This window comes from Mustela lutreola, chromosome 1, assembly GCF_030435805.1.
Source record: "Mustela lutreola isolate mMusLut2 chromosome 1, mMusLut2.pri, whole genome shotgun sequence".
Classification (NCBI taxonomy): Eukaryota; Metazoa; Chordata; class Mammalia; order Carnivora; family Mustelidae; genus Mustela; species Mustela lutreola.
This window is the reverse complement of record NC_081290.1, coordinates 164712554-164738906: the sequence shown is the minus strand read 5'-3', so window position 1 is coordinate 164738906 and position 26353 is coordinate 164712554. Positions and strand designations below refer to the sequence as shown.

At 52.4% G+C, this 26353-nt stretch overlaps 1 protein-coding gene across 5 annotated transcripts; it reads right to left on the bottom strand.

The window, feature by feature from the left end:
• Nucleotides 1-16945: 16945 nt before the first annotated feature.
• DOK2 (docking protein 2) lies at nt 16946-21585 on the bottom strand. 5 transcript variants are annotated; one of them, XM_059178836.1, is made up of 5 exons: nt 21426-21585; nt 20130-20411; nt 19790-19877; nt 18786-18970; nt 16946-18080 (listed from the first exon to the last, which is right to left on the bottom strand). In XM_059178836.1, exons 1-5 carry the CDS (start codon nt 21486-21488, stop codon nt 17475-17477), a joined length of 1224 nt encoding a protein of 407 aa, XP_059034819.1. In that variant the 5' UTR covers nt 21489-21585; the 3' UTR covers nt 16946-17474. The 5 variants fall into 5 exon arrangements, with proteins under 5 accessions (XP_059034819.1, XP_059034829.1, XP_059034845.1 ...); XM_059178846.1 differs by having other exon boundaries at nt 18786-18967; XM_059178862.1 differs by lacking the exon at nt 20130-20411 and having other exon boundaries at nt 18786-18967; nt 21426-21571.
• Nucleotides 21586-26353: the final 4768 nt, after the last annotated feature.

The following is a 26353-nucleotide window of genomic DNA, read 5'->3' as shown; positions in this document are numbered from 1 at the left end:
AGATTAAGTTTAAAATGAGTTCATTTAAAGAAAAATATTGTCATATTAACAGATATGGCACAAAAATATGGCAAAGCTGGCAAAGGTGGGGACGGTAATCGAATTCTGGCACATACCCTCTCCAGGAAGGCCAAGGCCAGCTAGCCACCACGTCGCTGCCTTTGAGGCCCTTGTCACCATGTAAAATAAAGAAAATGAGACTGACAGCATATCCGATTAGAGGAAATAACAACAAAATTGTCTTCACATCAGTCCAGCCTTCCTATACCCTTTCCCTATCACTCCCGCCTCATCGGCCTCCCCTCACATGGGGGTCAGGCCTACATATGACCAGGCCCTCTCTCGTCCCCAAAGAAGACTAATCTGATAAACCAGGTCCCACTGAGCTTGGTGTCAGAGGATCTGGGCAATGGCCCCACCACGGTCCCTGACATCCTCAGTGCCGTGGGCAGATCCCAGCTTCCTCTCTTCAAGAAAGCATAAGACCATCTTCAGAATCTCTTCCAGCTCTGGATTCTTTGCTTCTGGGATGTTAGTGACTTAATGCATTCCCCTCTTAGAGACTAATATTCCACTTCGAAAGAGACGCCAGGAAAGGGATGAATAAATTCATAGGAATGATATCCCAGGGGAGGAATTCCCAGGTCCGGTGGCACATGCAAGAGAGACTTCTTCAGGGTGATGTGTCAGGCACCTCTAAAATCACGCTGTGGACAACCTCCATCTCTACATGGGGCTGGCTTCACCCCGGATGATAAGACTAACATCATCTCAGACCCTTTTGCCTCTCTATGATGGCTCATGCCCCCCAGGGGAGCTGCCTTCCACTTTCTCAGGAATCAAGTAGCCAAATCTCTGATAGGGATAAATACCACATTTTTAGTTTTTGAAAAGCAGAATATAGATATTTTTTTACAAGCATGTTCACACACACACACACACACACACACACCCTCAGAGTTGGGGGCCGGAAAGGGCCAGGAAGAAAAATCAACTTTGACAACCTAATAAATGTCAATTTCTGAGGGGGGCTGAGTTAGAAGATGAATCCTCACAACTTTAATTGGAGACATGATGCTCTCACTTTGCCGGGCAGCCCTGCGTCCCCCCCAGATCCCACCACAGATAGCAAGGCCCTTGCCTTGGTCTAATTGGCAAGAGGCCTCTGTCTGCTAGGATTTGTTTCTGGGATATCAGAGATGTAAAGGGTAGGGGGTGCTCTAATACCTCCCATCCTTGCCCCAATTCCCTCCTGAGAGGAAAGGCAGAAGCTCTAGGACACAGGGCTCAGCAGACCCAAAACGGTGCCTAAAAATGCAGTAGGAACAAAGGGGCCCTCCAGACTAGTGATGGCTCTCCTCACCTCACAGACATCAAAGGTCTCTTTTCTGACCCAGCAGGGATGTTCTAACCCAGACACAGCGGGAGAAAGGACCAAGAGCTGCAGAGATGGCACCGAGCAGTCAAGGAAGCCATGGGGCTTACCCCAAGAGGCTGTGTCCGTAGAGATTGGGAGGACTGTGCCAGAACCAGACTGCCTGTAATCAGAATCCCAGCTCCATTCCCACTCTCAGATAAAGTTCTTGGCCTCTCTGTGCCTCAGTTTCATCATCTATAAAATGGAGATCATCCCAGGGCCCACCTCGAAGCATTAGGAGAGGTTTACGCAGCCCGATACAAGTAGAACACTTGCACTCATGACCCGGAGCGTTGAAGCCAGAGCTCCTAAACAAACCAGGGAGGATTGGTGCCAATACCCTCAACAAACTGGATGTTATGCAAGAGGCAGCTTAGCTGTGACAGACAACAACCAGTCTGACCAACCTGGGTGGGAGCTGCATCCCTCCTCATGACCCGGGGCCCACTGCATCACCCTGACCGACCACTTCCCATACAACACAGAACGCTTTTCCTTCGGGACCCCACACCCCAACCCCCCACTGCTACTGCCCCTGCCTTCTTCCACCCCCAAGCATTCTGCTTTTGCCTTCCCACAGACTCTGGTGCTAGTCATGCCATTTAGCTCATTTTTATATTAACGACGGCCCAAGTAACTAGCCTCAGCAAGGTGCTTTCCAGTTTACAAAGCCATGTTTTATTCACATGTTTGAATTGCTAATGCACTTACAAGATTGGGAAAATTAAAAATACATATTAAAAGGCAAACAGTGAGGACTCTCCCTGACATTCCCATCTCTCATCTTTCCAGATCCCAACCTCATCCCCCACAAGTGGCCACCTGTTATTAGCTCCTCAGAGATCCTTCCAGAGTTTCATTATGTAGGCACAAGCAAATATTCCCTTACTCTCCCTTTTTAAAACACAAAATGCAGCATACTGTACAGACTGCTCTCCACCTTGCTTTTTTCTGCCCCTGACAGTGTGTCTTATGCATCATACAAAACTTTCTTTTTATTTCCTTTTTATGGCTACATAGTATTCCTCACATGGGTGAACCAGAGTCTCCCAAAAAGACACCTCTTGATGGACAATTACTTTGTTTACAGTCTTTTCCCATTGCAAACAAGGCTGCAACAAATAGCCATAAAGATAGGTCCTTTGCACTTTACACAAATATATTTGCAGAATAAATTCCCAGAAGTGGCATTGCTGGGTCAGAAGATCTGTGTATTTATAATGTTGATAGCTATGGCCAAATTGCCCTCCATAGAGGTCACACACATTTATCTTCCCTTGAGAAATATGAGAGTGGCTGTTTCCTCACAATTTCACTATTAGAATGTGTTATCAAATTTCTGGACTCTTGCCAATCTGATAGGAGCAAAAATTATTTATCAGTATAATTTTAATTTGTATTTCTACTTTCTGAATGAGATTAAACATCGTTGTATACATTTAAGAAGCATTTGTATTTCCTTCCTCTAGATGTACTTTGCTACCCATTTATCTCTTTTGGTCTTCACAACACCCCTGTGAGAAACAGAAGGCAAGTATTAATAAGATCGGCATTTTAAAATGATAAAGCTAAGACTCAAAGCATTTAAGATGCTGGCTCAAAGCCATAAGCTGGTATGGGGCAAAGCCAAAATTCATCCTGCATTTTCCTTCTGTTGGCCATGAATCACTCCCCTCTGAACCCAGAGCAGTTCTGTGACATGACAGGAGAAAGAGCCAGGGGACCAGGAGGCTGACCTGGCTTCTCACCGCAGCTGGGGAGTCACAGGCTGTGTGCCTTTGGGCCAGTCACTCCTCTCGGGGCCGACTTTCCATATCTATAAAACCAAGATTTGAACTAAATCACTAAGGTCCCTTCCAGGAAATGATTATAGTGGGAAGCACTCCATGAATCTTTTATTATTATATCTTTTTGAGCGGAGGAAATAAAACCATTTTCAAACCTCCCAAGATGAGAACTTTCAAATCACACCGGTTTACGTGAACCCAGTCTAATCAGAGGCTGTATGTGCAGAGGCAGGGGATGGGAGAAAGGGGGGCTTCGGGCATGGTAGGGAAGGAAGTGGGACCTGTTGCTGCTGCTCCATGTTGAGAGCTGATGGCAGGATTTTCGGGAGTTTTGCAGGCCAACTGACGTCAACCTGATGGCTGAGAAATGGTCATATACGGAATATTGACACCAAAGAAAACAGCAAATGCTGGAAATAATGGCCTCCCCATCTCCCACCCCCAGCGTCGGTTATTCAAGATCTCCCAGCCCTTCTCCGCTGGAGAGTCTGCAAAAATCATAAGCAACAGGGAGACTAGGGAGTTGAGATGATTTGGGGGAGTGTGGAGGGTTCTGGGACTGTGCCGCACCCACCAATACCCCCCTGGTGCTCAGGCAGGGACCGCCAGGCCACCTCTCCACGTCACCGCGGGGGGCGAAGATGACCCCTGGGGCAAACTGCGGGACTCAAAGCCCTGTTCCTTCATACTAGCAGTGGGACCTTCTACCTGCTCTGCCTCGGGTTCCTCCTCTGAAAAATCCGGAAGTGACAGCCCACCCACCTCTAAGGGGTTTGTGAGGACACGGGAGTTGATCCACAGAAAGCCTTTAGAACAGCGGCGCTCCGCCCAGCGAAGGCTCAGTTAGCGCGGGGCCCTCGCAGGAGCAAGCAAGCTCAGGACAGCCCCAGGCGGGAAGCCTCTCTGGCTGTCGCTCTGGGACCTTGGGCAGCTCCCCTGGCCCCTCGAGGCCTGTTCCCACGTCTGTAAAGGACTAAATTGGACTGGATCGTCTCTCCACTTCTCTAGGGCCAGCAGTCATGATCCCACTGTGTCTGCCCATGAGGAACGCAGCTCTCTGAGGCATGACCCTCCAGACTTGCTCCTTCCTGCCCTGCACCACTGGTCCCAGTAAGCCCTTCTTCAGATTTCCTTCTTGACAGTAAGGGTCCTTGAAGGTCAGAGCCAGCCCTCTAGCCACAGTGATGAAACTCATAAGTCTCTCGGCCTGGAGCAGCACCCTTTTCTCCCCTCCCAGTCTGGGGGTGCAGCTGCTGCATCACCTCCCTCAGGAAGCCTTCCCTGATTCCCGAGTAGAGTCAGGGATCCACACACTGGTGTTATGTATGTGGACCCCTGAGCACTCAAACATACCACGCTTTGAGTCTCTCCCCATCTCCCCACTAGACTCCTTGAGTCAAGAATTTGTTGCCTGTTTTTTCTGCCCCCTTACCTAGCCGGAGAAGACCCTCAATGCTGAAATGAAGGAGGGAGGGAAAAGTGAATGGAGAAATGGACAGAGGGAGGGAGGGAGGGAAGGAGGGTGGGAAGGAAACCAGGTGTTTTCTGAAACAAGCCCTCGCCCACCCACCACTGCCCCCACAGTGCTATCCCAAACCTTGAATTTCTGCTGCAGAGTGAACCCTGTAACTTCAGTAGCTCCACTGCTCCCCTCCCCCCACAGATCTTGGTATAAAAAATAAAGAGAGAGAGAGAGAAATCGCCCAGATAAGGGCTGGGTAATGAGCCATGCGAGGTGAGCAAGCACTGCATTCCTCACTTATTTGGGCTGGTCCAGACCTAGCAAGCTCTACTAGCTCCCTCTCCCTGCCAACCCTGGGGAACATTTCCAGCTGGTCCGCCAGGGGACTGGTTCCCTATAGTCTTCTCTGCTGGGACCCAAGAGCTCTGTGGATCTTGGGGCTTTGAATGAAGGAGGAGGGGGGCAGGGACAGATGGCAGGCCCCACGGCACTTGCACACCTGAGAGTGAGTGCCTCAGGTCTCGATGCTGGCAAACACCACCTCTTCCTCATAGCCCTCCCCCCCACCCCCGCCCGCCCCTACCACCAGAGGTTTGCCCCTCCTCCCTCCATAACCCTAGCCCCTTCCCTGCTTGGTACTTTCCCATAGTACAAACTGATATCCCCTCAATTTCACTTGTTTCTTATTTGTTTATTATCCCCCTCTCCCCAAAGAATGGAAATCCCACAAGGGCTGATTTCCATCTCTTACGTTCACTCTGTACCCCCAGGACCAAGAACACTTGTTTGGCACTTCCCCCATGCTCCATCAATACTTGTTGAATGAATGGAAACACATATCTCCTGCCTCCAACCTGAACACATGCACAAGCACAGGCGCATGTGCACGAACACCCCATCCAGACCAAGGTTCTAGCTGTTGTCTACATCCCACCAAATGATAATAACCGAGATGGTGGCTAAGAATGAACTTAGGGCATGATTGCTTTGCATTTTATAAGGGAGACCTTTAGAAATGATCAAATCTTTCATGAGCAAATGGAGTCCAGGAATAATGGTGGATTATATGGGGGAGATATTTGGGGCCCCCTCCTGCCCTGCTCAGAGTGCCTCAAGGCACAAAGTGGGAAGTCAGGCCCCCGAATTTCACAGCCAACTGCTGGCCCACCTCTAAAGTCAGTTCAGCTCTCCCTGACTCCTGAGGAAGGTGTATCAGCTGACCACCTCTCTCCTCTTCTCCAGCCAAGCCCCTGTCTACCTAGTAGCCAGGGCCAGGAGTGAGTTGCACAGATTCTGGCTCACTGGAGCAGTGGCCCCCAGCCAGGCCTGGTATAAAGCTCTTCGGAGATTCCCTGGCATTTTAGTTCAGTGTTACAAGGTCCAAAACCTCAGGTGCCCAGAAGACCTGGCATGTTGGCACTCTGGGCTGCAGACCCCACAGTAAAGGCCAGAATGTTTATGGATGAAGCAGGAGAATGCTCAGAGCCAAGGGGATTTGTGAGCCCATTGAAGCCAGCTTACCAAGCATCTTATGTGCATAAAGCACACACTTGGGCCCCAGGGAGAGGAATATCCTGGGCCCCAGATCACTGCCTCCTACTCCCTAGCACCCCCAACAGCTCTGATCAGGCCAGGCTAGGGCTTCTTCAGGGGAGCCAGTCCAGAGCCTAGCCTCAGGAGGACCCCTGAAAACAGAAAGAGTCCTTCAGATTATCCTTTCACTTAGGAAGACGACCCATGTGGGCGGTGTCTGAGCTTGCCCATCAGGGGACCCCAGACTACTTAGGGACCAACTCTATCACTCCCCTTAGGGGTGCTATGAATTGCTGGGAGGGGTCTGGAGTCCAGACCTCCCAGAGAAGGAGCTGAGGGTGTGATATGGCTGTTCCTCCTGCAGCCTCACCTTCTGGAGGCAAGAGGTAGCCCTGAAGACCAAGCCATCAGTGACATGAAGGTGCCCACACTGGCCAGCAATGACTGTCCAGCATTGGACATTTGGAATGTGCCAGCATCCAGATGCGGCCATAGAAGGACACCCTGGCAACCCCACCTGCTCAGCTTTATCAAGGGTATGCTTAAGTTGTTTTGTTTTTAATTTTTTATTTATTTATTTGACAGAGAGAGAGACAGTGAGAGAAGGAACACAAGCAGGGGGAATGGGAGAGGGAGAGGCAGGCTTCCTGCCGACCAGGGAGCCCAATGCGGGGGCTAGATCCCAGGACCCAGAGATTATGACCTGAGCCCTGTGCTACAGACGCTTAAAGACTGGGCCCCCCAGGCGCCGCAGGGACACACTTTAAAGAGCCAGTATGCTCTCTAAGATGGAGACCACACCTACCCCCTCAGTTCCTGAACAGAGCATAGCCTGGGTGGGGTGGGGAGGGCAGTAGAGAAGGCTTCTGGGTTATCCTAGAGTGGGAGTAGGGGGCCAGGAAAGAACTTTAGGCCTCCTGCCAGAACTGCTCTCTTCTCTGGGAGCAGAGCAGTGTGTGACAGGCCCTGGGGAGCCCAACCACAGGCCGCCAGTCTCCCTAAGTGCAGCTCCTCCATCCAGAGGGTCTCCATTGATCTCCTGGAGATTTCGCCAGCTGGTCAGTTCTTCATCCCACTTTTTCTTGTGGCTTCCCTCCCCTCCTCTTCAGGCCATCCCTCATCTGCCCCCCCCCCCTCCAGTCTGGATCAGCAGGAAGGGGCAGCGACTTAAAGGAGCCAGGCCCAAGCTTCGGTTCACGGTCAGCCTTCCCACAGGTGCCAAAGTCTCCCTCTGCCCTGACACCTTTATGCCAAGCCCGGCTGTGTGTGCTGCCTCTGCCAAGCTTCAGAGGGAGCCAGCTGGCCCGCTAAGAACAGGTGGATTTTAGAGTTCAGAGCTCCCACGTCCCCACCATAGAGCCACCTTAGGTCGCATTCACACTGCTCTCAGTCCCACACCTCTCAGAAGCTCATGTGGTCCCTGAGATATGAACTGATAAGTGTTCATGATGGAATAGAGGCTCACAATTTCCACTCATCTTCCCACCATCTTATTTGAGCCACGTGGCAACCCCAGGAGGTCGACAGATATGACTAAGCCTACTTCACAGATGGGAAAACTGTGGCTCAGAGAAGCAAAACGACTTGTTCAAGGTAGCACAAGCAAGTGCTAGAGCCAGTTTTCTTCCCATTCTGCGACACTGCCTCTCGAAGTTCTCAAATCACAAAGGGTGCCTGGTGCACCCACCAGGCAGGGTGCATGCGTGGCTGAATCCCACATGGCCACTTAGGAGCCTTGTGACGTTGAGCAAGTCATCAAGTCTCCAGTCTGGTCTTCAGAGTCCTCATCTGTAAAATACAATGACATGCAATGTTTTGAAAGGAACCAAGGAGAATGTGGAATGCTCTGGATTCTAGGAAGCCATCGTCCCCACAGCTGCAGCTAGCATTCGCATCCAGGTGCTGTGATGATATGATACAGTGTGACAAAGCAGCCCCGAAGGCTGATCGTGACTTCCAAACCCAAAGCTGCCGTCTCTCCCTCATGACTCCCTTTGTGAAAAGAATGGAGAGGACCAGGCATATGGCTGAGAGGAGAGGCATGGCAGAAAGCTACATGGAACAGAGAAGGTTTCGGGTCAGGGGTGATTTAAACTTAGTAATAGGCATTCCTGGGAGCTGAAAGAGGGTGAGCCCAGCCAGTACCGCGGGAGGGAAGAAAGGCGGGTATACAGAGGGAGACCTCTAAGGCTACCTGCCAAGGAAGGTGACACAAGATTGCACAGTCTTTTGCAGGAACCTACTAATAAAGGACCCCAGTCCATGAAAAGTGCCCCTCAGACGTTTATGGGTTTTTTTTTAAAGACTTTATTTATTCATTTATTTATTTATTTATTTATTTGACAGAGAGAGAGAGATCACAAGCAGGCAGAGAGGCAGGCGGTGGGGGGGGAGCAGGCTCCCCTCTGAGCAGAGAGCCCAATGTGGGGCTCGATCCCAACACCCTGAGACCATGACTTGAGCCGAAGACAGATGCTTACCCACTGAGCCACCCAGGTGCCCCCAGACGTTTATGGTTAACCCAGGTACTGGCTGTCTTGTCTTCTAGTACTGATGCCACCTCCACTGAGACCACCATGCCTATGTCTTCTGCTCCTGCACTTCTGTGTCCACGGGCACAAGAAACTCCTAAGGTACTGTCTCTTTTCTGTCTCCAGCCCAACTGTAAGAAATGCCCAGAGGTACAGCCAGTGCTCCAAGTGAAGGACGAATGCTGAGAGACAGGACCAAGAGATAGATACCAAAGCACAGCTCCACCATGGTCCGTGAGAACAGCACCCCTGGACTTATGCAGTGCACAGCCTGTGGTACTGTATGGTAGCCACGTAGATACTATACAGTCCTCAGAGCACCCCATCTCTCTGACAGCTTGTGCTTTATTCCTCAACCAAGCTTGTCATGCTCACCTGAGCCTGCTAGCATTGTTCATTGCCCAACCTGTACAACCATCCACAGAGACGCTGCAATGCTGTCTCCTTCCTTGATGGTGAGGTTTCTTCCAAGAAACTCCTCTGTCTCTCATGCGAGAGGATCCACCCTACCAGTTCTCCAGACACGTCTGAACTCCAGCTGTGGGTCCAGTCTACATTTAAATTAAGATTTTGTGGCTCATATTTCCAATACTCCCCTCTTGTTGAAGTCATTCCCACTGCCTTGCTGTCCTTGGCAATTGCCTTAGAACAAAGGACTGTAGAGCTCATGGGAACATTAAAGGTCTCCTAATCCAGCTCTCTCACTTTGCAGATTAAAAAAAAAAAAATCTGGGCTCAGAGAGGGGGAGTGACTTGCCTAGAATCCCACAGCCAGTTAGTGGCAGAGCAGGGATCCAGTCTCCTAGTTCAGTGCTCTGTGTGGTATACCATACTGTCGCCATCATGGACATTCAAGGTTAACAGCACAGAGCAGAGATGCCCCAAGCCCAGACACCTCTATACTCTGTACTGCTGCCCCCTTTGGGGAATCAAAGACTTTTTTTTTTTTTTTAAAGGGAAGCAGCTCCCTTTGTCTATTGGGAAGCAGGATCATGTGCTGAGCCAGCCAAGCCAGAAAGCAGGAGCTGGAAATCACAAGTTGGCTATCAGGATCTGACAAAGCCTGAAGGTCCAAATGCCCGCAGGGAGGTAGGTGGCCCAGTCTCTGCCTCAGATTCAGGCTGGGCTTGGCTGCTCCGTTCTGCCCAGCTGGCACTGCAGGTCCCAGACACTGGACGCCTGGCTCGGAATGCCAGCTCTTACTTCCTTCAGGCTCCTCTCCAGCCTCCCAGGTCCACGAAAGCCTGCTGAGTGCTCCGTGCCCCTGGTTCTATGCCCAGCCAGCCCACCTTGGCGGGTCATGCTCCCCGCTTCTAGCCTCCCCCAGCACCACCTCCCTTCCCCAGACCCAGCCAGCTTCCCACTCCGTCTCAGCCAACAGTACTTGAGGATTTTTCTCACTGGTCCTCTGGCATAACCCCAGGTTTGAACTAACCATCCCCCCAGGCACTCGGCAGCAGTGGAACCAGGCTTGGATGACCACTCTGCTGTCCACAGACTGTAGTTTCTTGAGGCTTCTCCTTCCTTTGTGACAGGGCAACGGGGTCTTATCCCAACCTCTCTCCCAGAGTTCCCCAGGGAGCCCCCACCCCCCCAATCCTGCTGGAACCTCCAGTCCCTTGCCTAGTCGCCATCTCAGTTTGTTCCTTCTTCCGTCCACATCTTCCGGTCCGGCCAGGTCCAACCATCTGCCTCTCCCTGCTCCCTCTCCTCCCCACCAATCCTTCAGCTACCCTTGCCCCATAATGGCTCATGGAGCAAGTTGTTCCTCTCCGCAGGAGGAAGCAGGAACCTGGGAGCCCAGAACCGGCTGCCACCCTGCTGAGGAAAGCTGCTGCTGGGGATTAGGGTCAAGGATAACAAAGGCAAAGAAGAGGGGGCATAGTTATGGAGGAAAATAGAAAGAGAATAGGACTGCATAGCATTCCTTCCTGTATGGATCAGTGAAGTAGCCAGCAGAAAATGAACAGCCTCTGTCTAAGCTGTCCTTAATTAACCTGGGCCTCTGGCTCATACCCCTGGGCATTTACTCAGGGACTTACAGGGGTGACATTGGGGGAGTGAAGACAGCTTTGCTCAGAGATCCTAGAGTAAAGCATTCAGGAATCCCCGCCCCTTGGTCCCTCCCCTGGGCACCTAAAAGACTGAAAATGTCTCCCTGTGGGCATCACAGGACTCGCCATCAGCCTTGTGTTCCTTTGCATTAAGCACAACTATAAACAATCTCTAATAAAATGTAAGTACATCTGAAAGGGATTCAAAATTACCCTGGCCTCAGTTTCCTTAAGTGGAAGATAAGCACTCAGGCGAGATGGTAGCCAAGAGGCGCCTTCTGGCTCCAATGTTCTGCTCCCTGAAAGGTCACAGGAGAGGGGTTTCCCAGCTCCCGGGGCACCCTGAGAGCCCTGTTGTGGAGAAGTAGGGCTGAGCCGCCCAGATGGGCACAGTAAGAGAGGTGGGCTCCAACAGGTGAAGACCACCAGCCCACATCCTAGGCAGAGCCCGGCGTTGTGTGCACCTTCTGCACCCTTGCGCCTGGCTGCGGGGTTTCAGGGCTGCAAGGGTGGTGGGGGACAGACCCCACCAGCCCGTCCCTCTAAACCGCAGTCGGGGCCCTTCCCCCCTCCCGCCTCCCTTCCCGCAGTCAGCACCCCTCCCCTCGCCCATCCTCACTTTTTGTATTTTTTTTTTAAAGATTTTATTTATTTATTTGACAGAGAGAGATCACAGTAGACAGAGAGGCAAGCAGAGAGAGAGAGAGAGGAGGAAGCAGGCTCCCTGCTGAGCAGAGAGCCCGATGCGGGACTCAATCCCAGGACCCTGAGATCATGACCTGAGCCGGAAGGCAGTGGCTTAACCCACTGAGCCACCCAGGTGCCTTCTCACTTTGCATTTTTAAAGAGGCCTCTGCTGGGAGAGGGAGGATGACCCGAAAGGCGGGGCCTGGGATTCCTGGAGTTGATTGGGGGAATGCTTCTGGATGGGGAGCTCGCGGTTCCACATGACACATGTCGCGGTTCCACGTGACCATGACACATCGGGGGACCCCAGGAGTTTCCCCCACTGGACTCTGTCTGCAATCCAGAGGGAGAGGTAGCCAGTTCCCGCAGAGGTCTCTGCGTCCCTTCAACCCCCTTCTCCTCAGCCTCCTCTTCCCACCAACCCTCGGCTGGCTGCAGGGCAGGGGCTCCACCGCTGTGTTTTGATCCTACCAGTGGGCACCGCTCACCAGCCGGACCAGACCGCTGGGTGACCCTTCCCAGCAAGGAGCCTGTGCCTGCCCTGGGGTCCCAGCTGCCAGGCCATGAGTGGGTGCAGAGGCTCGGATGACAGGGGGAGACCTCCCCTGTGGCTTCTGCTCTCTGGCTCTGCCTCAAGCCCGGGGCCTTCTAGTCCATGAAACAGCCTACTTCTAAGCTCTCCCATTTCTGGGCATAAAAGGGCCAGACAGTGCTACTCTGCCCAGCTGGGCAGAGTCCCCTCAGGAGAAGCTATATAGCCAGCTCCAAAAGGCTTTGATGTGGCTCTCCTCCCCTCTCCTTGACTATATTCTTCTTTCCTCTCAAAGTCCTATCTATCCTTCCCAACCAGGCCCTCCCGCTTCCACAAAGCCCAAGTTCAGCTCCCAAAGGTAGGGGGCTCTGCTTCTCTCTGCTTCTGTTCCTTTGCTCATGAAATGGGGACATCTCACCCTGTCTGCCTCAGCTTGGTTGGAAGGACAGCAAGACTGTGGGTAAGACGGCAGTTCTGGATGGGCCCGGCACTGCTCTAGTGCCCCGTGGTTATTCCCTCCCTTAGTCTTCACAGCAAACCTCTGAGACACATATCATTAGTATCCCCATTTTACAGATATGCACACAGATACTTGGAGCAGGTACGCAAAGACACACAGAGAGCAAGTAGCAGAAGCAGAACTGGAACTCAGGTCATCAGGCCACAGTTTGTGTGCCTCGTCGACTGCCTCAAACCCCCTTGAAGCTGCTTATAAATACGGAAAGGCTGTACAGACTCAAGAACAGTATTGTCATCCCAACTACTGTAGTCTCTTCAGGCGCACCTTCATGCCACCCTCCCCCTCCCCTGCTCCATCTAAAAGCAGAAGGCTGCCAGGGTGCAGGGCTTAGAATTACTTAATCCCAGCTCTGGGACTCCTGTGCCACACCAGATCCCCTGGAACCTGGAACCCACAGCCCTTCCTGAACTCACCAGCTACCTCTGGCCTAGACATCCAGGAGCTGGTGTCAAAAAGAGGACTGTAACATGAGAAAGAGGTCAGGAAGAGAGGGGCAAGCCTGGCCAGGGCCAAAAGATGGATGGGGCCTGCTCCTTGCTGGCCGGTCGGCATTGGACTGGCCCGGGAGCTGAGGATAGGAGCAGGGCAGTGACGTGCGGCTATTTTCCAGGGGAAGCCAGACTGATGCCTAATCAGATCAGATGCTGCTGCCCAGAACCCCCTCCCATCCCGCTACCTCCCTCTGTCACTCACTGACATCCCTGCTTGCTTCCCAGCCCCGCCCTCCCTGAGGTCTCCAGCTGCCCCAGCTGATTTTATAAATGGCCCTTGCAGGAGGTGGGCACCTTGGCTAATTGAATCAGTGCCTAGGAGGCAGGAGGCAGGAGGCTGGTTAGCATCATGGCTGAAAGGTGGTGGCAGCAACCGCTTGAGTACAGCCATTAGGAAGGAGTCTAAGTGAGCAGAGAGGCCCAGGCAATCCTGAGTTGGGAACTCACCAGCGAGCCCTGGATGCCCCCACTGGGAGCCCAGAGTCGACTTACAGGGTAGACCACAGGCCAAAACACACACACACACACACACCCCACTCATGCTCTTGAAAAAAGAAAATCCAAAGGAGGGCAAGAGTGAGAAGAGAAACAGGAAGAATGATATAGTGTGCTTGTGGGCACACCCGTGCTCTTAGGTGACTCTGTGTACACATCTCTATGCTGGGCACCGCTCATGGTACCATTCTTCCCTGCCCTGATGTCACCTCTGCATAATGATTAGCCAATAAAAGTTTCTAAGGGTCCCAGTCACAACAGAGCATCTCGTGGTATCAACAGCTGCCAGGTAGCAGACCTGGAGCCCCAAGGAGCTTTCCAGTAGCACTGCCACTTCGTCTTACATTGCCCTGTCCCCTCCAGACCAGTCTTTTTCCTTCCCTATGAATTTGCCTCTGACAGCAGGGCTGATGAGGGAGCAGGAGGCTGGCTGAGGACAAAGCAAAAGCTGGCGCCTTGCACCCCCTCTTCACCCGCTCCCCTCCATATGTGTAGCATTCCTCAGGCACCCCTAATCGCCATAAAATGATAAATAGTTAACTTGCAGGGATCGCAATCCTGCAGAACAGGAATCTCCCTTGCTCTACAAGATGTCCTAGAGACCTAAACAGGGAGGTTACCTTATCAATAGCACAAATTTCCAGAGGCAAATAACTCTTGGTTCCTGAAGCCCTAATGTCCCCCTCCCACCATAAACTGGAGGAGACTGGAGTAGAAGGGAATGTAAATGATAGCAGGATCATAATGCCCCACCAAGAATCTCCCAATTATCTTGATGTTAGTGCCTGACCTAAAGACAACATTGATCAAGCCATAAGGGCAAGGACTGCCCCCTCCCCAGGCACCTTGTAGGCCCTCCCTAACATGTGAGAATTCTGTTGAAATCTCCCGTTCCTTCACCACCTCCCCCCAACCGTGGGGTATATAACATGCCCACCTTCACAACCCGGGGCAGCAGCTCTTCCTGCCCACGGGTCCTGTCCCCGTGCTTTAATAAACCACCATTTTGCACCAATGACGTCTTAAGAATTCTTTCTTAGTCGTCGGCTCCGAACCTCCTCACCCCACCAAACCTGACTTAGGTTCTGGGACTTCATCAGGGCTGGCACAGAAACACTTCAAGGGAGGCTTTCCCCCTGTGTTTCTGTTTAAGATGGATCCCTAAGGTTCACCCAGTCACTAATCCATTCAGTCAATGTCTCCTGCATAGCCCCTCTGCATGTGGGCTCCATGAGGACAGGGGATGGGTCCATGTTGCTCCCACAGCTACCCAGCTCTTGGTGGGGCCGGGATGTGGCATGGACTAACGGGCACTCATCCTAGGCAACACCGCGGTTGTGGCTGGCACAGGCGTTCTCTGTAGGATGACCCACCCACCTGGTCATGTCTTCTGAGAGGGACACTGATGGCACCATCATTGTCCTTAGCAGCTGCCCCAAGGACTTTCATTACCCCTCCCAACTTCCCCAAATGCTCCACTTCCCCTGCCCTCCGCCAGCACACCACCTTTCCCTAGGGCCCCATCTACCACTTCCCTTTAGAGCAAAGAACAGAAGAACTCAGAAGTCCCTGGATCTCTGCAGAGGGGAAAGCGGGGAGAAGGGGGCAGTTTTCAGCTTAGGATCCCACACTACTGGGAGGCAGGGTCCGCAGGGCTCCGGGTGGGATTTGAGCATCGGAAGAGGCAAGCTCGGACATGCCAAGTCTTCAGGTTAGCCTCCATTCTTTTGGCAAAGGTTTAAGTTCCCTCCTTCAGGACCAAGCCCCCACCTGGCAGCAGCTGAGCCCCCAGTGGCCTTTTCCACAGGCGAACACTGCCACCTGCCGGGACCAGCTGGAACGGCCACCTCAAGTGCTCGAGAAAATCCGAAATGGGGCATTCTTGCTGAGGAGTCCTCAACTCCAGCCGGGGCTGGGGAGGGGAATAACTGAAGCCCATAGAGGCCTTGGCCTCCCTGCCCCCAGTGTATTCTGAGGCTGGAACTGGACGGTGGCAACAGGGACAGCCCTTGGCACAGACAAAAGGGGCAGGGGCTCTGTCTCTAGCCTGCTCACCCACCTGCTTCAACTTCCTGTAACAAGGGGCAAAGACATGGTTTGAGATAAAATGTCCATCACAACACACGGGAGAGGCTCTGTCTCATTTCCCTCCTGAGCTCTAGAACCCCTTTCCAGCTGTATTCAGGACTCTTCTAGCTGGATACAATAAAGCCATCTTAACTTCTACATGTCAAAAACCAAGCTCACCTTCTTCCCCAAACCTGGATCTTTCCAGAAATTCCATTTCTCGGTGTTCCCTACCCAATATGACTCCAAGATCTGCAGGCCCTATCTCAACATCTTTGGAGTCCATTATTTTCTGAATTTCTCCTTCCATTGCAGCCTCAAACCATTCCTAACCCCATTCCCAGTTTCCATGGGGCTGGTGGGGTTATTGCCCTAATGTGCAGGCCTTCTGGGACTCTCTGCTCAAAAGCTTCATCATTCCTCCTTCCCCTTTAATCCCTCCTTCCACAACATGTTTGGAACCTGCCTTCCCAACTAGATGGCTGCATGTTCCCCCCACTCTGAAAGTGGAACTCTTTCTGGAGCACATCCATACCTCCACTCATGCTCACTTTTCGGCACAGAATACTCTCTTCACACATTCCTTTAATCTTCATCAAATTCCTTCCCACCCTAGGAGATCCACCTTCCTGGTGAAGTCTTTCTGCATAGGTCTTTTGGTGAACAGCTGTCTCCTCTGGCCCCAGGATCCTGACTCCCACCTTGTGGCACTAATGACCCCCTCTTGTATTGGGCACCTGTGTCCTTGTCCCCTCCCCCCTGGGCTGTTGGCATCTTGAGGCCAGGGCACTCTAGAGCCTGAAAATGCTCCATAATATTGGCCGAATTGGCTGGTAGCAGAAGTGTACTGACATGGCATGGTATAGCATTGACATTGACCTAAAGCAGGCTTTGATAAGAGGGGAGGGTGCGGGGCCTAGCGGCTGACCTGTAGGGAAGCAGAACATGGGGAGTCTATAGAGAATGACAAAGCAGGAAGGGTTCTCAGAACCTACATGGTAGACAAAGAAGGCAAGTCTTAGGAAGGCAAGAGACCCATCAGGACCACACAGCTCCATAGTCCCACTTCTAGTGCATAAGGGCCTCAGGAAGTACCAACTCTGTCCCATCCCCCAAGACAGCTCTTCGAATATATGCCCTGCTTCCCCACTATTTTCCTGGCATTGACCCCAAGCTAGCAAAGGGTTAGAGATGCTTTTCCAAGGTGCCCTGACTTTCACAGACCTGCTACTCTGCGGACAAATGCTTGGGACCCAGTCTAGGCTCAGAGAAGATTTTGCCGCTGGGACAGGAGGTAACAATGGTGGCCTTCCCCAGGAGGGCTGTGGCTGTCTCATCCCCACCCCTCAGCACTGATGCCACACAAAAATATTCCAGAAATGTTTAATGCCACAGAGAAGTCCAAAACCTACAGAAAGCTACAAGCCGTCCTCCAGAGTGCCTGGAGCCAGGGCTATCCCCAGCAGGCAGGAGGCTTGCACCAGCCAAGGAACCAGGGCAATTTGCTGACATCCTTTTGTCCTCTGCCCTAAATGCCCAAGGTTCCTTTAGGCCAGGGAAAGAAAGAAGAGGAAGTGGAAAGGGGTAGGCGGAGGGTGCGTCCCTTTTAGGCATTCTTCCTGCACTGGGATGGTGACTCATGCAGCAGGCCCTGGGAGGGACAATTCCTCAGACCAGACCAAGGCAGGCCAAGCCCAGGGTTCCGGAAGGAACAGAAGGAAGTTCCTGGAATGCAGCGACCAGGAGGAGTAACCAGCAGAAACTAGAAGGGAGGCCTGCCACCAGCCTCCTCCCCCTCCTTCTCACCGGCCTCTGACCCCACCCCCAGTAAGGACGGGTAGTCTTCAGCACCCACAGGCTTCAGCACCCGTATTTGATAGTCCGTGCCTTCTCCCCCATCACTTTGGGCCTTTCTTAAGTATGACGTTGTCATACTCAGTTCCCTGTGGCCAGCCAGCGGCAGAGAGGTCCTGCCCTCTCTGGAGGCCGCGGTCCCTGTCAGCTGTGGCCTGCCTCCTCCAGGCCTCTCCCTGGGGCTCCTGTGGGCTGTCATACAGGGACAGGGCAGCCACTCCCTCAGGCTCATCATATATGTGGTCGGGTCGTGGGGGGAGGTGCTCCTCAATGCTGTCATATAGGGGGTCCGCAGGGACGTGGGGAGGGACCGCCAGGACGCCCCTCAAGCTCTTCCCAAGGTTACGGGCCACTGCATCAAAGGGCACAGCATATTCCCCCTCCGGGCCCCGCGGCCGGGCAGAGGGCACTGGAGTGGAGGGCGAGGGAGGTGGCAGGGAGTCGTGGGGCCGGGAGTAGGGGCTTTCTGGCCGGGGGAACACCGCAGGGACTGTGGCTGGCTGGGATTGCGGCCCAGGATGTGCGCTGTTCTTCTGGGCAGAAATGGCTTCCTCCAGGGCCGAGAAGATCTCGTTGCCTTGCCGGGTTTCGAACTCAAAGTTGCCCTCTCCAGAGATGCAGCGCCGGCCTGCCTCGAAAGAAAAGGTTACCTGGGTGGAGGAAAAAGGAAGATTATTAGCCAGGCCACAGGGTGGGGTCACTTCCCCTGGACCCAGCTCCCAGGCACAAATCCATCACCTCCAGCTTCCCTCCACAGCAACTGGGGGAGCTTCTCCCCAAGCTGGTTCTCCTCCCTCAGGGTTTTCTCCTTAATTAGCAAAGCCCTCAGGGGCCTGAGTGGCTCAATCATTAAGCCTTCAGCTCAGGTCATTCAGGTCATGGTCCCAGGGTCCTGGGATTGAACTCCACATCAGGCTCCCTTCTCTGTGGGAAGCCTGCTTCTCCCTCTCCCACTCCCCTTGCTTGTGTTTCCTCTCTCTGTCTCTCTCTGTGTCAAATAAATAAATAAAATCTAAAAAAAAAAAAAAAAAAAGCAAAGCCCTCACTCTTACTCTTCCTTCTTCTCCCCGTCCATCCAAGTACGGAGCTTGGCATATACATTCAACCTTAATAATGGTAGCCACCCTTGACCCCTCTGACTGCTACCTCTTCCTGATGCCCAGTCCTTCCACACCCCTCCTCTCTCCCACCCTGCACTCCCCCCCACCCCTGCTGTTTTTCTTCTGCTGGCTTTTCTCTCTGTCTTTCCTTCTTCTTCCCATTCTCCTTGATGGGCCTCTGCTCTCTCCCTGATGATCAATCTCTTCTCTCACAGCTCTTTTCTTTCAACCTGCCCTGTGGCAGCTCCTGCTCACCTTGTCCCGCCCAAAGCGCCTCAGAAACCTGTAGGGCCACTCATACAGCTTGCTGCCCAGCTCATGGCCACCCCACAGCTCCAGGGCTGTCTCCCCAGCCCGGAGGGTGTAGGATCCTCTGAGCCGGCACCTCTCACTGGCTTCTGTGGGTCTCATGGTCACAACAAACTCCTTGCGGGGGGCTACTGGGGAGGAGAGGGAAGAAGATGGTTAATGGGAAAGAGCTGACCTGCCTCAGCTCTGCCCTGCTTTGAATGAGTGTGCCAGAAGTCTCCAGAAAAAGCGTTAGCCATGTGCCCATGACCCCACACCCCACATCTTGAAGGCTAAGCTGCCCTAGGACAGGTCATACTCCCCAAAATGTCAGATACCTCCACCCCCTACCCTAGTCGGCATCAGGCCCTAGCCACATGCACCCCGACCTCATGCCCACATCCTTCCTGCCCCTGTTGCCAGAGCCACAGCCTCTCCTTCTCCCTCTAATCTCCTGCCTGACCCAGCCACCTCCCCAAGTCCTCCTGGACCGGCTGCAAGTGCAGCCAACTCTACCCTCCCAGCTCTTGGCCTGCCCATTGCTGATGCCAACCAGCGCCCTCTGGAAGGTAGGGCTCTAATGTCACCCTGTGTCCATCTGCTCCCCCTGACATACCCAACCCAGTGGGCTAGACATCACAAAATGGGACTGCCTTGTCAGCAGAAAGCTCCCTTGCCACAGGACACCTTAAATCCACAGAAACAAAACCATTCTCTTCCCAGACAGTGGAAGACAGAGTCCAAGAGCAGCACCCGGCAGCAGGGCCCCGGGCAAGAGGGAGTGAGCTCAGGGCGGGCCAGGCTCCCCCACCCTGGGCCTCTCCCGGAAGCGATGCAGAGAGGCTGATAAGGGGGTTGGCCAGGGCTGGCCGGGGCTGGGGACAACCACAGGGCAGGAAGACTCAGATGTAGCTGCCACAGCCCCACCCCACCATAGCCCTGGGGAGGCTGGAGAGGAGACAGGCCCTCACCTGCGGTCGTGCTGCTGTACAGTTCATTCTCCTCCATGCGGGGCCGGCTGCCCTTCCCCGTGGGCCCCAGCAGCTCCTTCCTCTGGCCCTGAGGAAGACGCCAGGCTCTCACTGCTGGCACCCATGCCCAGCCCCACCTCCAGCCCAGGCCTTCCTCCAGAGCACACTCTGCCTGCTGACCCTTTCCGCATTCTGGACTGGGGTCCCCCACCCCCACGAGGAACCGCCCCCAGCATCCTGACCTTGGCTCTTCTAACATCTGCCCACAGCAGGTACCAAGGGAGCCCCCTAACACACATGCCATGCCCCCTTGCACTTTCTGCACCCATGGATGGCTCACAGGGAAGGCCAAGAGGCAGATGGCCTGGATCCAGTCACTGCGCTCTGAGGCGGGGGCTGCCAGCTGGTACTGGCGCTCCTTGGTCTCCAGGAAGAAGGCGCTGGTGTCCCGGGGGCTGCTGGCCTCCCCGCTGGCCTCAGCCACACGTAGGCAGTCACTGAGGCGGATCACCCTCCTGGCAGCCTCTCCCCGGCGTGGCTTCTCTGGGCCCTCCTGGAGCTCCAGCCGGGCCAGGGCGCAGTCCGACTCTCCATAGAGCACAGCCCCAAACCGGCGCCATTTCTGAATCCAGGTGCATGGCAGGTGGGGTACCGAGAGGGAGCCATCCAGAAACGGAGAGATGGTGACCAAAGGGGAAAGGAGGAGGCATGGGAGAGGTCATGGGGCAGCATTCAGGGACAGGGAGAGGGGCAAAGATCACAGGTAACCTAAGGGCTCAGAGAGAATTAACAGGAACCATAGCAAGGAGAAATCTTTAGAGATCTGCCCCCCACAACAAAGGAAGAGGCAGTGACAGCCAGTGGAATGCCAAAGGCAGAAGGACACAGTAGTGAGCCCCTGGAAGCGGGCCCAGCCAAGATCCAAGTTGAAGGGCAAAAATCCTATGAGTCCTTGAAGTCCAGAGGAGGGACAAGAGGGCAGCAGGAGGGCCCTGACCAGAGACCATGGTTCTTGCTCTATGCGAGGGCCTGTAGAAGGCCCCAGGCCAGGAACTTCAGTCCACCCTCTTGAACCTTCCTGCTTCATCCCTTGACAGGTTGGGTCATGAGAGAGAGACAGAGAAGTCCTGGTGTGAATCAGCTGAGGGAAGGAGGACTTCCTCATTTAAGGAGGCCAAAGAAGGAAAAGGAGGCTGGCCACAGAGACCCCAGCTCAAGCTTACCACCAGCCAAACTCACCCCACTGGAGCAGGAAAGGGAGAAGGAACCTCCACTCTAACCCCGAATTATCCCCTCCACGGCTGCTTTCCTTCCCTTCCCTTCCCAAGCATCCCTGTGAGAAGTTACTACAGAACCAAAGAGGCAAGAAATGGAGTCAGAGTCCTCCTTTACCCCCTCCCCGCTGGCGAACACCACACCCTTCGGCAACCAGCACAGTTTGGGACCTGGCTGGGGAAGCAAGCGACTGCTAAGGAGAGACTCCCCCTAAGCTCGAGCTCTGGTCTAACATGGTGGGTGGCACCGTGCCTACCTTCCCATGAGGGTTTAGAAATGTTCGGGGGCTCCTCCTTCTCCCCAGGAATTGCTAGCAGCCCCCCAACTCCTCCGCCCTGTCCCAGTGTCGTCTTGCTCTTACCTTTCCGAAAGTCTGCTGCTGTAGAAGGTACAGGAAGCCCTGTTTCACGGCTACTTCTTCCATCCTCCCACCATGCCGGCACCCCAGCCCTTCAGCTCGCTCCCTCCACTCCCGCCCTCTTTTTCCCCTCCCTGCCGTGTGTTCCCCCTTCTCTTAAGTTCATTTCCTCTCTGCCTAGAGTTTTCTGTGCTGTTCTCGTCTGCTTGATGACGACAAACCGATAGGCCCTGTGGTTTCTTGCTTTGTGTGTGTGTGTGTGTGTGTTTGATGAGTGGGTTTCATGCACAAGCTTCCTGCATTTTCATTGAGTAAGAAAACTTCTAAAAAGCTAATTTTCCAGTTTTTCAGCCAGCAACAACTCAGGTACAGAAGCTGGTGGAGGACTCGGCAAACAAGGAATGACTGACCTAGAGCCAAAGAGAGACCCAGAACCAAATTCAACAGTAAAACCAATAGCAAAAGACCCTCATACTCCAGCAGGATGCTCAGCATGACCTAGTGGGAAGAGAGCTTAGAAATCAACCAGACTAAGTCCCCAAATCAAAAATGGAGACTGGGGAGACTGGGTAATTCAACAATGAGTAGACTGGGAGCACCTGAGTGGCTCAGTCAGTTAAGGGTCCGACTCTTGATTTCGGCTCAGGTCATGATCTCGGGGTCTTTGGATGGAGCCCCAGGGTCATGGTCATCAGGCTCCACACTCAGCAGGGAGCTTGTCCCTCTTCCTGTACCCCTCCGCCTACTGGCCCTCTCTCTCCCTAAAATAAGTAAATAAACGTTTTTTAAAATAAAATAAAATAAAATAAAATAAAAATGTGTAGACAGGCTCAGGAAGATCTGAGGGATATGTTCAAGGTCACCAAACTGAAACCAGGTCTCTCAGCTCAGTAAGAGCTAAGCCATACATACACATACCCAGCATACTGGACACATCAGACAAAGCTCACCACTTTCACACACAGGTGCAACTCTGGTTCATTCCGAGAGGAGCACTCTCTGCCCCAGATAACTGCACACAAGCACAGCACTTTCTTGGAATTCTAGAAACATGGACATCCCCACACTGAAATGTGCTATATTCCTAGTGCACATCTAAACAGTAGGGAGTTCACCTTCTTTCCAGCTTTGCAAGCATTATAAAGGCACTAGAATTTCATTGGGGATTATCTTTTTAAGTTGCAATAGCAACCTCTTATATTTAAAAAAAAAAAAAATCAAAAAAGACTTCATAGTTGCCAAAAGTGCTCCTAAGCACACACTATCACCAACCAGACTATCTATCCCTGGAAGACGGGAATACCGATATGAACCCACCTGTTTGCAACCCTCCTGAGGTCACAGGGCTGGTGGGGACAGGAGAAAGTACCAGGGCTTCTGGTTTTTAACTCAATGGTCTTTTTATTGCTGGTCCCTGAGCACAATCCAGACTTCATGCAAGAAGATACATTGCTTTGGGGAAATCTAAGGTCCCCAGAAAATATTTAACTTAGAGCCAGATGGTTTAGAGAAGCAATCTGGTGGAGGAATGGTGCAGAAATGTGGGGGAACCAGAGAATTAGACAAGTACTCTTGGGGTAACCCCATAATGGGTGCTTATATAACCAGGCCATTTCCTCTACCACAGGGGTTTGTTTGCCTTGGGAAGGAGAGCGGAGCAGTATGCTGCTCAGGCCAGCTGCTGTAGATGCCATGTGCTTTACCAAAACAGCTTTAAAAGATGAATGTTATGAGCTCTGGCAGGAGAGGGCTGAGTCACGTAAAGCTCATGGCACTCAGCTCTGCTGCCTGGATTTGAACAGGTTGATCCAGAGATCAAGGGAAAACCAAGGATGCTGGTGGGTAAAAAGCTCCCTGGGGGGGGCCCCTGGGGTGCTCAGTGGGTTAAAACCTCTGCCTTCAGCTCAGGTCATGATCTCAGGGTCCTGGGATAGAGGCCCACATCCGCTCTCTGCTCAGCGGGGAGCCTGCTTCCCCCTCCCCACCTCCTTCTGCCTGCCTTTCTGCCTACTTGTGATCTCTGTCTGTCAAATAAATTAAAATAAAAAAAAAAAAAAAAAGCTCCCTGAGAAGTGGTTAGGAGTATGGGAATGGGGCAGGGTTTACTCTGTCTCTTTAGTCCTTTGGCCATCAGCATCTCCTTATAGAGTGAGAAACAGAGAGCTTTACGGTCATCCCGGAGACTACCAGAATGGTGCCTTTCCAACACTAATGTGCAGTTCTTGTTAAAAGTGCAGATTCGGAATCAGCAGGTCTGGAGTGAGACCAGAGAGGCTGATAGTGCTGGCGGGTGGGCCAGACCTCCACTGGAGAAGCAGAAAAATAGAAGATATCCACCCGCCCCCATGCATTCCTCTTATCCCCTTTCCTTAAGACAAATTGGACACATCCCACTCAGAACCACAGGGGGGCACCCAAGCTTACCAGATTACTTGAAAGCTACATCTACCCGGAGGCCTGGGCCCCAGGTATTCCAGACAACCACGTGCTATCCCTTGCCTCTGGTAGCTGGGCAAATTCTGTGGCTGCTGTCCACAGATGGAACAGCAGGAACATGTACCATGAACGACACACTTTACGGGCCGCCCACTTTCCCTAGCTGACCTCGTGGGATCCCCGCAGTGGAAGTACAAACTCCAGTACCTTCTGTCCAGCCACAAGTGAACCCAGTGATCAGAGACCTAGAAGACATAGCTCCAAGACACAGCAGAGGGGCAGAATGTGAGAAGCCCTCGGGTTACCCATGTACTGATGAAGAGAAGAGAAAAGTATCGCATCCTAAAGGGAAGAGTCCCAGTGGGTTTATACTGAGGCACAAGTGGGGTTTGGAAAGCTCTTTGGTTTCTCTTTGCTTTTATTGGAAAGGAAGGGACCTGTGACACCTCACCTGTGCTTCAGCTTCAGAGGGTCCTCTCATTTACACTGATTTCTCTCAACCGAAGTTAAGGACCATGCACTTCAGAGAACACAGCTCCAAGAGCCTTGGAACTTTTTGTTGTTATTCTCACCAGTGATTAGCAACTAAATCCTTAACACAAAAGGGCTTGTGAGCTTGTCTTTGGGGGCCACAAAGGAAGGAGCAGAGACTGTGTCTGATTCCTTGGGCAGGTCTGGTGATTAGGTGACCTCCAAGTGACAGATTGGGGGGCAGCTACCCCAGGGGTAGTTCTGGCACACAACAGAAAAGAAGTATATAATGGGCCTGGAGCTGGTGTGGACCTGAGAAGGAAACTGAGGAAAGAGATACGTGACCTGGGGTCATGAAAGATCCTCCCCTGCTTCCCCCCACCAGCCCAGTGGCTCCTGGCTGTGGAGGAGGGAGCACAGCAGTCTCTTGAGTTTTCCTCCTAGTCTCACCCTTTCTCCATTAAGTTATTTCACTTCTCTTAGTACAAGGAAGGAGAGCTGGAAAATCACTGAGAAGGGCTTATAATAGAATGTAATAATTATGTTACTTAACATTGACATAACATTTCAAATGTTCTCGTAGGAACCCACACACACGCCATAGAGTGAGACAGAGATATAAATAAGTTAACCAACTCAGAAATTATTTATTGAGCATGTACTCAGTACAGGGGTACCAGAGACACAGCATAAACAAGACAGAAAGTGGTTACTTTCTGATTGGAGACCCTGACAATAAAAAGAGTATGCAAGTAAATAGCTTTGGACAGTGATCCATGCTGTGAGCACTGTGAGGATAGGGTCAGAGAACGCTCTCATAGAGTGGTGAGAAAAGCCTCTGAGAAGATAACAACTGAACTAAGAAGCCAATGACGCAGGGAACTAGCTACTTAACGATCTGGAAAAATGTATCAGGCAGAAGTGACACCGAATGCAAAGACCCTGAGACAAAAACACTGCAAATGTGAGGAGTTGGAAGAAGGCCAGAATGACCAGGCCATTGTTAACAAGACGGAACATGGAGAAGATAAGGTCAGATTTTGTGGCTTCTTGGGCCACAGCAAGAATTTGGAATGTATTCTAAATGCACCCGAAGGCCACTTAAGGATTTTTAAGGAGGGGTGCAATAATCTAATTTATGATTTTAAAATGTTCTGCAGCTATATGGAAAACAAATGATCACAGGGCAAGACAGGAAGCAGGGAAACTAGCTAGGAAAACTAGTTAGGGAAACTACCAGATCCCCACCCCCCCAAATGTGATGTAGCCTGACCAGGGTGTGAACTAGCAGTAGAAATGAAGAGAAGTGGCCAGATTCGTGTATGTATTAAATACAGATTAAATGGGACTTGCAAGTGGATTGCATATAAGGGACTGCTGAGATGCTAAGAATCAAGATAACTCTTGGATTTTTAGCTGAGCAACTGGGTAAAAGGAGGTACTATTTACTGATAAAGGGAGGATGGAGGGAGAACCAAGTGTGAGAAGGATTGGTGGGGGTGTGGACGGGGGGCCTGGACCAGAGAGCTGTTACTCCCACCCAATCAGGCAAAAAAGGAATTGGAAGACTACCACTGCAATTGTGACTCCAAGAATATACCACTGCAGCTGCTATGCCCAGGTCAGGAAGCCCCTGACTCACCATCCCTGCTCAGTACATTCAGGGAGCTTATGATTGAACACTGGAAGGTTGCTGGGAAAACAAAACACCGCACAACACAACATTCCAGGGGTTCGGTTTGCCAGAAGCAACAGTCAAAAGCTTGTTTCACTTCTGCCTCCAAAAATCTCCTCCCCGTAAACCTGACTGGCAGAGGCAATCAAGTTATTTCGTACAGAACCCTAGCTGCAAGGAAGTGTGGGTAATGTAGTTTTTAGGTGTCCTACCTCTGCAAACCAGAAGGAAACGCTAGGAGGACCCAGATTGAAAGGAATGCTGAACACCAGTCCGCTCTATCCACAACAGGAAATGATTCACTACCCCCTTCATTTCCACTGCAGGTGGTAGCCCCCAGTCAATATAA